The sequence below is a fragment of the Molossus molossus genome, unplaced genomic scaffold (genome assembly GCF_014108415.1).
Source record: "Molossus molossus isolate mMolMol1 unplaced genomic scaffold, mMolMol1.p scaffold_m16_p_10, whole genome shotgun sequence".
Taxonomy (NCBI): domain Eukaryota; kingdom Metazoa; phylum Chordata; class Mammalia; order Chiroptera; family Molossidae; genus Molossus; species Molossus molossus.
Window position 1 is genome coordinate 62,638,503 of NW_023425345.1, and position 13,240 is coordinate 62,651,742.

General features: G+C 33.2%; 1 protein-coding gene across 12 annotated transcripts in view; it reads right to left on the bottom strand.

Annotated features, from left to right (window-relative positions):
- The window catches only part of CNOT2 (CCR4-NOT transcription complex subunit 2), a 114,084-nt gene that overhangs the window by 2,977 nt on the left and 97,867 nt on the right, over nt 1-13,240 (bottom strand). For all 12 annotated transcript variants that reach the window (XM_036250721.1, XM_036250713.1, XM_036250714.1 and 9 more), the window contains 6 exons: nt 12,543-12,663; nt 12,292-12,448; nt 9,594-9,655; nt 9,455-9,504; nt 7,464-7,564; nt 5,881-6,025 (listed from right to left, as the gene is read on the bottom strand). In XM_036250721.1, the coding sequence (XP_036106614.1) occupies nt 5,881-6,025; nt 7,464-7,564; nt 9,455-9,504; nt 9,594-9,655; nt 12,292-12,448; nt 12,543-12,663 (636 nt within the window). The remainder of the gene's footprint in view (nt 1-5,880; nt 6,026-7,463; nt 7,565-9,454; nt 9,505-9,593; nt 9,656-12,291; nt 12,449-12,542; nt 12,664-13,240) is intronic.

Sequence of the window (13,240 nt, forward strand, 5' to 3'; positions counted from 1 at the left end):
CATCTGTACCCCACCTCTATGTCTCTGGGTTAATTTTGCTCTCATCAGTTTGTTTAGTTCATTATATTCCACAAATAAGTGAGATCATGTGATATTTGTTTTTCTTTGCTTGGCTTGTTTCGCTTAGCATAATACTCCCCAGGTCCTTCCATGCCATCTCAAAGTGTTACATCATTCTTTAGAAATTAAAATTAGTGCCCCGGCCGGTTTGGCTCAGTGGTTGAAGCGTCGGCCTGCGGACCAGAGAGTCCTGGGGTTCGGTTCCCGCTAGGGGCACGTACCAAAATAAATTAAATAAATAAATAAATAAATAAATAAATAAATAAATAAATAAATAAATAAATAAAATTAGCATTTAGTTCTAAATTATATGTAGTTATAGGGTAAAAAGTCTATTTGTGACAAACCATATATTCCACTAAGCTATAAAATTTAAAATCCTGTTCAATCATCCTGCCCTTGTCATTATACATTATACATTGATGAACAACATTCTATTATTACAACTTAAATGAGAGTAACTTCATCAATGCACATATATTTTCTGCACATGTTAAAAAAAGAGGTCAGTCTGGCTGGTGTGGCTCAGTGGTTGAGCATTGACTCATGTACCAAGAGGTCGCCAGTTCGATTCCCAATCAGGACACATGCCCAGGTTGTGGGCCCAATCCCCAGTGGGTGGCATGCAGGAGGTGGCTGGCTAATCAATGTTCTCGCTCACTGATGTTTCTATATCTCTCTCCCTCTCCCTTCCACTCTCTCTAAAATCAATAAAGGAAAAAAAAAAAAAAAAGATCAGTTTAAATCTAGGGAACATAAATATTTTAATATGATAATTAAGAGACTCTCAAAGACCTTACATAGCAAATTTAGAAATTGAATAGGTCAAATTTTTGCCTTCCATTTTCTAAATCATTTTTTGTTTGCTTTTGCTGTACTTTTATTCTTAAAATACATAAAGCTTACAATACACTAGTACCTCTTTGTTCCCTAACTTTAGTTCATTTGATTGTTGATTATATCTTTTACATGTTTATGCTAGATGTACACACATAACACATATATACCTTTGTATAATCTGTAGGGGAAAGAAGAGTGTCTTGTTTTATATACCACTACCTACTGTCTAAAATAGTGCCAGGCCCCTAGCAGGTATGTAGCTAATGGCTGATGAGTTCATTTCTTTTAGGAACAGAACACTTAACTTTTGAAGTATTCAAAGATTAGGTATCAGAAGATCTATGAGTACATATTACATGGAAAACAGATTTTTAGATTGCAGTTTAGTGATTTTAAAGGCTAGAAAGAATTATATATACTTTTAAAAAATAATGTCTTTGTTTTTCTATTAATAAAATTAGGTCACATATTCTCAAAATGTTACTATAAAGCGGAATTGGAATACATGCACTGGATTCAGATGATCAAGTAAAATTATTACTACTGACAAATTTCACAGAAAAACATCCACTGTAGGAATGTTTTCTCAAATCCTCAGAAATGTCAGCTTTCTCTTAACTTTGAAAAATTCTCATTAAATTTTAGGAAGCAAAAAACTATCTTAAATACAGTTATTAGAAATAAATTTTATTTTGAAAAAAGCACATATTACTAATTAAAGTATAAAAACATACTAAAGTGTACCAGTGAAGTTAATGGAAGGAAAAAAACCAAACCCATATTTATATCAGGCTGTAATATAAAAATCCTAAGCACTGAAAATCCTATTCAGTGTTGGACCCAAAAGGTAGTTAGGCCGAAAAAATTCTTAAATTTGTAAGTCTTTAGTTTGAGAAAGCTATTGAAATAGGGCAGCCTTCATCACCTAAAAATTCTCTGTGGGTGACATTATTTTTCAAATTTTACTCATTAAGATTATACACACTATCTAAATTACCACAATTTAAAATTAGTGGAATACTGAACAATTCCAGCTAATTCACACAGGACAGACCACATAGCCTGCTGAAAAGTCAAGATTATCTAAAAGAGGAGAATAAGCAAAAAGTGTCAAAAGTTTTAGAACTCAAGAGTCAGAATTTTCAGTGGAAGAAATAATTCTGATTTAAATAATCTAATCCCTTACTTAATATTACAACTCTTAATTTCTCTAAAAGTATTAAGTGATTGCAAAAGAGAAAGGAAGAACCTCATATACAAGATATTCTGAATGGAGACCTGACTATGGTCGAATCAAGCCAATACTTTTCAAGATATCAAGCCATTATTTATAATACTAATTCATATTGCAGGCTTCTTATAATGAATTGAAGCTATTTAATGCATATTCTTTACTTGTGAATTGTAATCCACACCTACTTTACAGATGAGGGCTTTGAAATTAACTTGGAACTTGGCACTTTAATGAAGTTTAGGTAGTATAATGAAATCTGTTAATACATATAACTATGAATGAAACTAACTTCTTAATTCCTAATCCAGTTTCTAGGAAAACAGTAAAAATAGCTTAAGAAAACAGAAGTCATTCCAAAAGTTTATTCTGAGAATATTACTATTTGATAGAAACCAGTAATATAGTAGTACTGCTTGCTTTCATCACTATGAAAATAATTATGTTGAAGAGTTATCAGTGCAAGTGGCCAGCAAATTATTTCAAGAGAGATTTCTTAAGAAATAATTTAATGGTATTTCCCAAATTTTATTTTCCTACTTCACTGCTAATTTTTTTTTTTTTTTATCCTCACCCGAGGACATTTTTCCATTTTTTGTACAGATAGAGTGGGAGGGAGAGAGAGGAAGAGAGAGAGAGAGAGAGAGAGAGAGAGAGAGCGAGAGAGAGAGAGAGAGAGGAAGAGAGGGAGAGAAACATCGATGTGAAAGGGACACATCGAGTGGCTGCCACCGCACAACCAACCAGGGCTGGGGACAAACTGCAACCGAGGTACGCGCCCTTAGCAGGAACTGAACCGGGGTCTCTCTGGACTGCAGGCCTATGCTCTAACCGCTAATCCAAACCGGCCAGGACTAAAAATTTTTTATTAAAAATGGTTGAGGAGTGCAAAGTGGGAGCCAATATCCAGTGATTTACAACTTTATAGCTTTTGCACATCTGAGAAATGAGTGCTCAGATGAATTTTACCTTCCGCCAACATGTTGTTATAAGAATTGTGGGTACACCTGTCTTAATTGTTTTCTGTATCTTGAAAAAGTATTTTCCACATTTTAAATGTTTTATATTAGAGAATTTTTTAATGCACTCTTGTCAAATATATACATATAGTACCAATTTTATCTTTTTTGTTTTAGATGTAAGAGCATGCTCATCATATGTTAGGTACTTACATAAATTGTTACATTATTTTTTCTTATGTAATACCTTTTTGTTTATGTGGTTCAAAAATATCCTTTAAACTCTTAAAAAAAAGGTTGAGGAAAACCTCAACTATACAGAAGAAATAAAATTGGGTAAAATTATTACTTTGCGAATGTGTACATACACACAATACAAACAAAATATTCTTCAAAAATTACATTTATCTGATTAAGGAATTCCTTTAGTGAGAGAATAAAGGGGCCCTATTAATGTTTAACAGGGGCTCTATTAAGTTGTTTCCTGAATATTTAACTTTATGGGCAGAACTTAGTTCTATAGAAAACTCTTTTTTTTTTCACATAAGTTGACTTCTTCACATATACTGAACTAAAATTTATCTAAAATTACACACCTATCTACTTCAAACATCCATCCCTTTTTTGCATACACTAAATTTGGAATAATTTGCAATGATTTTGAGCAAAAGCATCAAAATGAGTGGAAAAAATTTCAGTTATTTCCTAACAGAATTTTTTGTCCTCCAACGACACTTTTTCTCTCCTGTAGAATCATCTGAGAGTTTCTCAAAGTATGGCTCCAGATAAGGACCAGCATCATCATTAGCATCACTTGGAAACTGGTTAGAAATGAAAATTCTCAGGTACCTTCCACAAATTTATTAAATCAGAAAAAATGGAGGTATGCCCTCCAGGTGTAAAGATCTCCAGGTAATTTTGATGTAAGCTAAAATTCGAGAACCACTGACCTAACCTAACAACAATCAATTATCATTTTCCATCTTTGGGGTGAAAAAAGTAGTAAGCTGAAATAACGATGATTTCATAGAAACAACAGCAACAAGCTACTGCAACTACTCTCATGTATCAAATACTCAATATTTGCCAAGCACTACACTTAGTGTAAATGTGCTTGTGTCTAATCTCATCTAAACATCATGATAATCTAGAGACAAGTATTTTGATTTAAAAGATAAGGAAATTACTCAAGGTGAAAGCATAAATAGCAGAAACAGGAGTTAAATTTAAATCCATGACAAAAAGACTAACTAGGGCTTTCCATTACACTATTCACTATTACTTCTTAAAGAACAGGTAATATACACAATGTCTCATGTGCTATTTTTTTTATTTTTTTATCCTCACCTGAGGACATTTTTTTCCATTTTTTGTTCAGATAGAGTGGAAGGGAGAGAGAGAGAAACATCTACATGAAAGGGACACATTGAGTGGCTGCAACCTGCACGATCAAACCAGGGCTGGGGACAAACTGCAACCGGGGTACATGCCCTCAGTGGGAACCGAACCCGGGTCTCTCCGGACCGCAGGTCGATGCTCTAACTGCTGAGCCAAACCCACTATGGTATATGGACTTGCTCTGAGAAGTAATGACATTTACTATTGAAAAACACCCAAAAATAGCCCTGGCCGGTTTGGCTCAGCGGTTAGAGCGCCCACCTGCGGTCCGGAGAGACCCGGGTTCGGTTCCCGCTAAGGGCATGTACCTTGGTTGCAGTTTGTCCCCGGCCCTGGTTGGTCGTGCGGGTGGCAGCCACTCGATGTGTCCCTTTCACATCGATGTTTCTCTCTCTCTTTCTTCCTCTCTCTCTCTCCCACTCTGTACAAAAAATGGAAAAATGTCCTCGGGTGAGGATAAAAAAAAAAGAAAAACACCCAAAAATAATAATTTTAAAAAGTAATCTCTTGTTTTGGTTTTGTGTTGGGCTCATCTTTTCCTATTTCTTTTTAAGTTTTACCTAAAATCTTATAATGTAAAACACTTTTTTGTGATAAATATCTGGTAAGCATTTTACATTGTCCTTTTTTTTTTTTTTTTTCCTGCGTATATCTTGAGATAGAGCAGGAGGGAGAGATGGAGGAGAGAGAGAGAGAAACAGCGACGTGAGAGGGGCCAAGGATAAACTGCAACCAAGGTACGTGCCCTCAGAGGAGACTCTCTGGTCTGCAGGCATGCTCTAACCGTTGAGCCAAACCGGTCAGGGCTACATTGTCTTCTTAAAATGTTTTACTAGTCCTATGAAAGGGTAAAACAGTCTTCTTAAAATGTTGTACCCTTTCATAGGACTAGTAAAACTGACTCAAAAGAAAAAAAAAGCCTAAACCAACAACTAAAATATCCAATGAACTGTCTCCTGTTTCAAAACTTAAGCATCTTTTTCTCAATGAGTTCAAGTTTTTTAAAAAAAACCTGTATCTGTTTATATACTGGTTTTAGGAAATTCTCATCCTCAATTTAAAGTGATAATATAAGACTACATGACTGGGATTGCACAAGAGTATCTTTATTTTGCAACTAGGTAGAAACAAAAATATTTAAAATGTTATCAAGGCCTTTGAAAAATTTATAAAATTTCCTACTAAATTCAATCATTTTTCTAACTGTGGGTGAAATGAACTGTTTCTGCATACTCTCCAAGAGTGAAATCAAGCCAAGGAGGTAGAGACAAAAGACTTAGCAAATAGCTGGTACATTACTGAAATTAATGTGTAAGCACACTAAAAGAGATCACTTCTTTTTAAAATCTAGATTTATACATTTACACATTTGCACATGAAACAAATATATACCTTAGCTACTTTCCTCCAGTTAAGACAGTCAAAGAAGTAATATGTTCCCCTCTCATATGTATTGGTTTTCATTGTTGGTTCCATGCCTGGTGCCCTGGTAATCCATACTCGTTCTTCTTTGTGGTATCTCCAATCACGGTTAAAACTTCAATTTTTAAGAGAAAAAGACAATTAATTTTTTCCTGTGGTTCACATTTTATAAAACTTTTCTCAGAAAATAATTACACATAAAATACAAAAATATGAATGCTTATTTGTCCTGATTTTTATTGTTATTAAATACGACCCTAGTGAAGTAAATACAGAAAAATAATTTGTCCAAACCCCACATCTTTACTTAGCTGAAGAAACCTTTAATGCAAACAAAATGAGATCTTAAAAGCGCTATGAGCGATGTGATAAAAACTTAGGTAGACAAAATAAAGATACACTGTGTTCCAGAAACTTCACTTCTTTCTTTTTCTTCTTAACATTCAATAGAAATTGAGATATCTATTAAAACAAACAAAAACCCCAACTACTTGAATTATTTTGTATGGAACTAAATACAATATGTATTTGAATTAACTATTTAAATGCACATAAAACCTCCACGTAAACAAATACCTTTCTACCAATACCATGAGGTAGACATAAGATTTGAGACAAAACTGCCAGTGATGGATGGATGAATGAATGAATTTATTTACTTATAAATTAAAAGGAACAGTTAGCAATTACTATCTTACAAAAAATGTGAAAAGAGCATGGGAAAAAAACAAATTCTCAGTTGAGAAATAAAAAATTTATTATCACCATAGTGAAATGTTACATTTAAGTATCTGATCCAAGGCCATTTATAGAAATAGTATAAGGAATATTATAAAATACTTAAATCTGTAAAAAGGTCTCCTAATCATAACATCAGAAATTTTTAGTAACTCACTCTATAGTAAACATGATTAGAATGACTATTATGTTACCAACTGGACATAATGAGAAACAACACAAACTTTTTATTCTTAGGACATCAGGTAAAAACAGAAATGCTCAGGGAGAAAACAAAACCATATCCATGGACCAACTTCTTGACACTAATTTAAGTTGACCAGTAGGCTCCTGATAATGAATGTGGACTTTATTTTATCAATACTTCAAAACATACAAGAAATATGTATAGTAACTTGTACGTATAATATTTAAAAGATGTTTATTAAATGATGAAATTCACTGTCATTAACATATGTGGTTCCACAAGGAGTAAGATGAACCACAGTTATGAACCATATCTTATACTTCATATATTTATAAAAATTAGATTCACCATGATTCAACTCAATTCTGTCTTTAGGCTTCTTACAAACTTAGGGTTAAGTTTAAAATTTTTTTTATGTACACAGTGATTATGAAGCCTTGAGTAATCTAAAGTTTCAATCTAAACTAACTTTATTTTACTAAATGTAAAAATAAATTTCTTGATAGAGAAATATTTCCACTTTAAAAACAAAAGACATAAACTACAGCCATCATAATTTTTTAAGGAGCTTTCAGAATAAACAATATTCACTATAATACAAAAGTGTTTAAAAATACTTTGAACATACAGCTCTACTGCAGCTAGAAGTTGTAATACGTCTCCTCCATTCATGTAATAGAGATAGAAGAGAAGGTCTTCTCCGTATCGACCAAGTTTTATTGCAGCCAGCTGGAAAAGAGAAATAAATTATTCTGAAATGCAAAACAAGTCTGAAAATCCTACCACATAACTGCTAACACTAAAGTAAAAAATAGAAAGAGAAACAGAAACTCTTCTCTTTGTACCAGATAACTGCTATTACATGATTATACAAGTAGTTACAATTCTAAAGGGGAGTTTCATCGTTTAGGGTAATTTTACCATTTAAATGACAAAATTCATTTAACAATTATTCTGGTACATCTGTTTTATGTACTATTAGAAAAAAGGCTAACTAAAAACTTCCAATCAAGTTCAAATGCTGAATGTCTTGTTTGAGGGATTTTTTATTTATTCAATGTGGGAGTAATAGTGAAACACTATGCTCAGAAATGCAGGACTTATATTCAAGACCTAGATCCACTACTTACTAATATACTATTTCCAAGTAATTTAATGTCTCTAAATTTCAATTATAAAATATAGACAATTACATCTTATAAGGGTTACTAAGAATTAAAATGAAATTAACTAAGTGTATGTGCACACACCTTGTAGAGTGTCTTGACACATAGAAGAAGACTTACAGGAAATGTTGAATCTACTTCTGACAGTGATTCACAAATCTGTTGGTTATGTATATTTAGCAAATCATAGATTAAGTACAAAAATCATAAAGAGACTGCTCTTTATTTTGTTTAAATGAATGACTAAAATATGATTGCTTAACATGTCCCTCCAGAAAGCAAAAACATAATAAATACCCACCAAACTATAAAACATGAGTTCAACAGTCTCCAATTCTCATATTAATATAAATCTTTTTTAAATGCCCACCAAAATAAAAATACTTTTATCTCTTTACTTAATCCTGTATCTAAATATTTACTTAACTGTTACACATTCTCTAAATATAATTTTTTCTATCTATTCATATTACCCCCATTCAAGTAGCAGTCCCAAATGTGTCAAATCCTCCCAAGCCAGGATTTCTTAAATTGGCATGAGAAAGGAGTCTGAAACCCTTAAGTATTTGAAGCAAAAGAGCTCTACAGTGGAGGTGGCAGCAAATCACACAATCCAAAAATAGCAAAAACTAGCTCTAACTTTCTTATACTTGTCTTCCACCTACTCAAGTATTAAGACATACTGAGAAATATATAGCTTTACTTGCCTGTCCACATCAAAATTGATTTGACTACACAATTACATGGCACAGATGCAGAACACTGATATTTACATTAAACATTTATACACATGACTAACACAAATATATAATTTAAAAATATTATGTCCTTTCACGAGGCCAAAAATCTAGATACCATTTCTAACAAAAATCAAGTCTTAGTTCCTATTCCTAAAATAAGCATTTACTACTTTCTTTCAACAAATTAAAGCTGCAATTTGTTAACAGATGCTTTATAACTAGAATTTTAGGTGATTCAAAAATAGAAAAAAAATACAGAAAAAATGCCAAAAGTCATAAACAGTTTAAAAATATATAATATATAGTTCCAATAAAAACACTATCTGTAATATATGTAAAGAAAAATCTTTCTTAATGATAAGGGCATATAATTAGAACATCACAAGGAATTTACTAAATATTCCAAGTTAGTTTATTGCCATCAACTGTGGTTATGGTTGCACCTGTTATTAATAACTATATGCAATATTTCACTTGTCATAACATTGTTTTGTTTTTAAAATATTTAAAAAATATAACCCAGAACCACATTAAAATATTGTTTACAAACAAAAGTAGAAATAAAATTGTTATATATAACAGAATGAACATATGAAAGCATACCTGAAACCACTGCTAATTATTTCAAAATAATATGCTGTCTGAACTGAAAAACAGTGCCTGAAAAATAGACAAATTCATGCTGACTGTGTAGAAAAATAAACTACACTCACCTTATCCCTAATGTGAATGTTCGTTAAGTACTCAGATGGAACATGGAAGTCTAGATAATAAAATAAAAAAAGCCTTATTAACTGATTCTCAGTTACAAATATATTTTTTAAAGGTCTGAACACAAATATAATCTCCTACCTATGTCTTGAGGTCGACAAGGTGAAGATGCCCAAGGTGATGCAAATTTGGGGTAGAGATTTCTGAATAAAGGGGGGAAAAAAACACTCTGAAGTCCAGGACAGAAAAAATGATTTCTAATTTTAGTTCAGGAAATCAGGAAAAACAGTAACTTCAAAAACATTAACTTTTTACTTCTAATTTCCTTTCTTGGGTTTACTATGACTTATATACAGCAGGAAACTGAAACAAGGTTTTATAAATACAGGGGTTGGAAAAAGTAGTTTACAGTTGCACTGTGACATTCTTTTGAGTTAATAAAGCTATTGTAATAACCCATATGTCTTTTTCCACATGAGCAACTATAAACCCATTTTGTCCTTCCCTATATATATAGGTATCTATATATATCTATATCTATGCTTTGAATTCATTAATACCATGCCCCCAAGAAAAAATACTTTCCCATTTATATAGCCAGAAAAAAAAAAACCCCAGTAATTATTAAAAAGCAAAAGTTCAAATTATTCAAATATTTACTGAATGCTCATTATATGCCTGGAATACATCAACAAACAAAGCAAAGATCACTGACAAAAATGAAACTTACTTTCTGGGTCAGGATGGTGGATTGGAGGGAAACAGTCAAAAATAATTTGCATAATATATAATATTCCATGTTAGTGAAAGGGCAGAGAGGGGAGAATAGTTGAATAATTAAATAGGGTAGTCAGAGGTTAGGTGTCATTTAAAAGGTCAGATTTGAACAAAGACTTGAAGAATGTAAAGAAATTAATCATATCATTTATCTGGTAAAGACTATTCTAGTCTGAGGAAACTGCTAGAACTACTAAGGCAGCAATATGGCTGACATATCTGAGGTACAGCAAGAAGACCAGTGAAGCTGGGACAGAGTGAACAAAAGGAGAAGCTGTTGGAGAGAGACACACATCGGGCCTATTGATAGTAGGAGGCCTGTAAAGATTTTGGGTTTTTAATCATAATGAAACTGTAAACCCATACTGGATATTGAACAGAAGATTAACTTATTTAAAAAAATTGTCCTGGCTGCTGTATGAAGAGATTGCGAGAGGCACAGGGAGAATGAGACATACCTAGTGACTGGCTGATGGAATAATCCAGGCAAGAGAGGATGGTGATTCAAACCAGGCTGGTAGCAGTTAAAAGTAGTGAGAAGCATTGCAGCAATGATTCCACTATGCCAAATGTTGCTGATAGGTCAAAAGGGGTAAATTCCTGGAAGCGACCACTGAATTTAACATAGTGGTCATTTAATGACCTTGACAAGAGCAATTTTAGTATAGCAGGAACAAAATCTTAACTGAAATGGTTTTAACAGAGAACAGGAGAAGACAAATGGGATTTATAGATAGCTCTTTTGAAGAATTTTGCTTCAAGTAGAATATAAAAATGGCATGCATTAGATCAAGAAGTACTTAAACATGAAAGAAGTCACAGTATGTGTGTATGCTGATAGAAAATAATCCAAGTGCAAAAAATTGGAAAAATGGATCAACTATAGCCACAGTCTGAAAGAGTAAGTGGGGGTGCACAAGGTAGTAAATAGATTTGGTGGAAGGACTACGCTGACATTCTCTTCTGATTGCTTCCATCTTTCTTTAATATTTCCATTGACATTTTTTCTTTTTGAGAGAGAGAAGGGAGAGACAGAACCATCATGTAAGAAACATTGATTGGCTGCCTCCTGCATGGCCCCCACATGCCCGAAACCTGGGTATGTGCCCTAACCGGGAATTGGACCAGGACCTCTCAGTCCACGGGACAACGTTTAATCCACTGAGCTACACCGGCCAGGCTCTTCCATCTTTCTTAATAAAGTAGGAATAAAAAATCAAAGCCATCATCTGAGAGTAAAGACAGGAGTTTGAACAGGTGATAAAGTAGCTGCACAGGAGAGCAAAAGAATGAACAGACTACACATGTCAGTTATGATTATGGTTGGCAGAATTAAGGTCCTACTTCTGTGATTCATGGCCATAAATCTAAAGTGAAACCAAGCAGTGAAGTTGTGTGTTTTTCTCCTGCCAGGCTCAGTATCATAGGTCAAAAATAGAATAGGCAGAGGTATAACCATGATTTAGTTTCTGTCATGAAAGTACGACAAAGCAGGAGGTGGGCAAAGTAGTCAAGGGTTATAAGTAGATGAGCAGTATAACTGACCACAGAATTTAACTGAATAAGAAGGAAATAAGGGAAAGAGACAGGGATGTTTAGGAACAACGAAAAGGTGAAAGAATGGATTGAAGGTCTCAAAAGAGTCAAATAATTACAGAAGCCAGTACTAGACAGAGAGAAAAAATAGAAAGTGGCATGGGAGCAAAGACCTAAAATTACAGAGAAACTAAAGTTACTAGTAATGGCAGGGTAAAAGGATGACTAAAAAGGTGAGTAGGTGAGGTATGGTAGAGGGTAAGATTTCTGGAGGAGAGAAATTCAAGGAGCCAAGATGTCAGGATTTGGAAAGATCATATATATGTTGAAACTGCCAAATTATAAAAGGAATAATATTGTAAAGTGACAGTGATACAGCAGCAAATATGAGAGGGAATGATCCAAGATGAGTCAGTAGACAACAGCAACAATCAGTGGCAGCAGGTGATATAATCTGACATGAAATTAAAAACTGAAAAGTTTGCAGAGAGGTCTTTATGTACAAATGTGGAAGAAAAAAACTTACTCAGGAGAGTTCAGATTGAGGCCTAAAGTTGTTAAATCACTTCCTAACGCAAGATGTACCATTCCTGGGTCTGTCTCTGCTGCCCTGATAAACGTTAACAAGCCAATCATTCCAAATTGGTCCGTCACCATCCCTTGAGGAATGTTAGTAACCCGACCTGGATAAGAAGAACAGAGTCATTTTTATCTTTGATGAGAAGTTTTAAAAAAATAAATTCTATAATATCACTGACATATTTTATGGAATCCCACCATCAGGTAACACCTGGATCCCTTTTTTCTGCTGGTTATTATTTTGTGTTGTTGAACTTTTATCTCCAGGGAATTTGGGTCCATCTGTACTTGAAGTTGTCTTGCCAGATGTATTCAAATTCTAACATAAAAAAAATTAAATGTAACATTAAAATTTGTTAAGAAAATTTCAAATTCACATATTGGTACCTTTCTATTCATTCTTTATTATATTTAAATTGGTAGTCAATTATTACCTGTTTTCAAGTGCTACATTAGTTTTGTTTCTACAACTGTCCCACAGTATACAAATAAACCCTATATAATACACAGTTGAACATTTAAAGGACAAAGAATATATGAAAAGTATTCTTATTTATCTCAGATTTTCAGTCACAGACAAAATACATTAACTATCTCAGGACTCTGTGCTTTGGGATACACTTGGAATTTACAACTCTTCAATACTCTCATTTAAAAGAGAAACTAAATACCTAAATATCACCACAAAAACTTCCAAGATAAGTCAGAACATATGCACTTCTAAAATTCATATGTAACTCTTACCCAATGTTCTTCTTTATCATATTTTAACAATATACAAACTCCCATCAAAAAAAAAAAAAAAAAGCTATTTTCAGTGAAATGTGGAAGAAATAAACATATTCGTTAAGTCAGAAAGAGGAAGCTGAGTTGGCTGAATCAACACAGGAATAAAA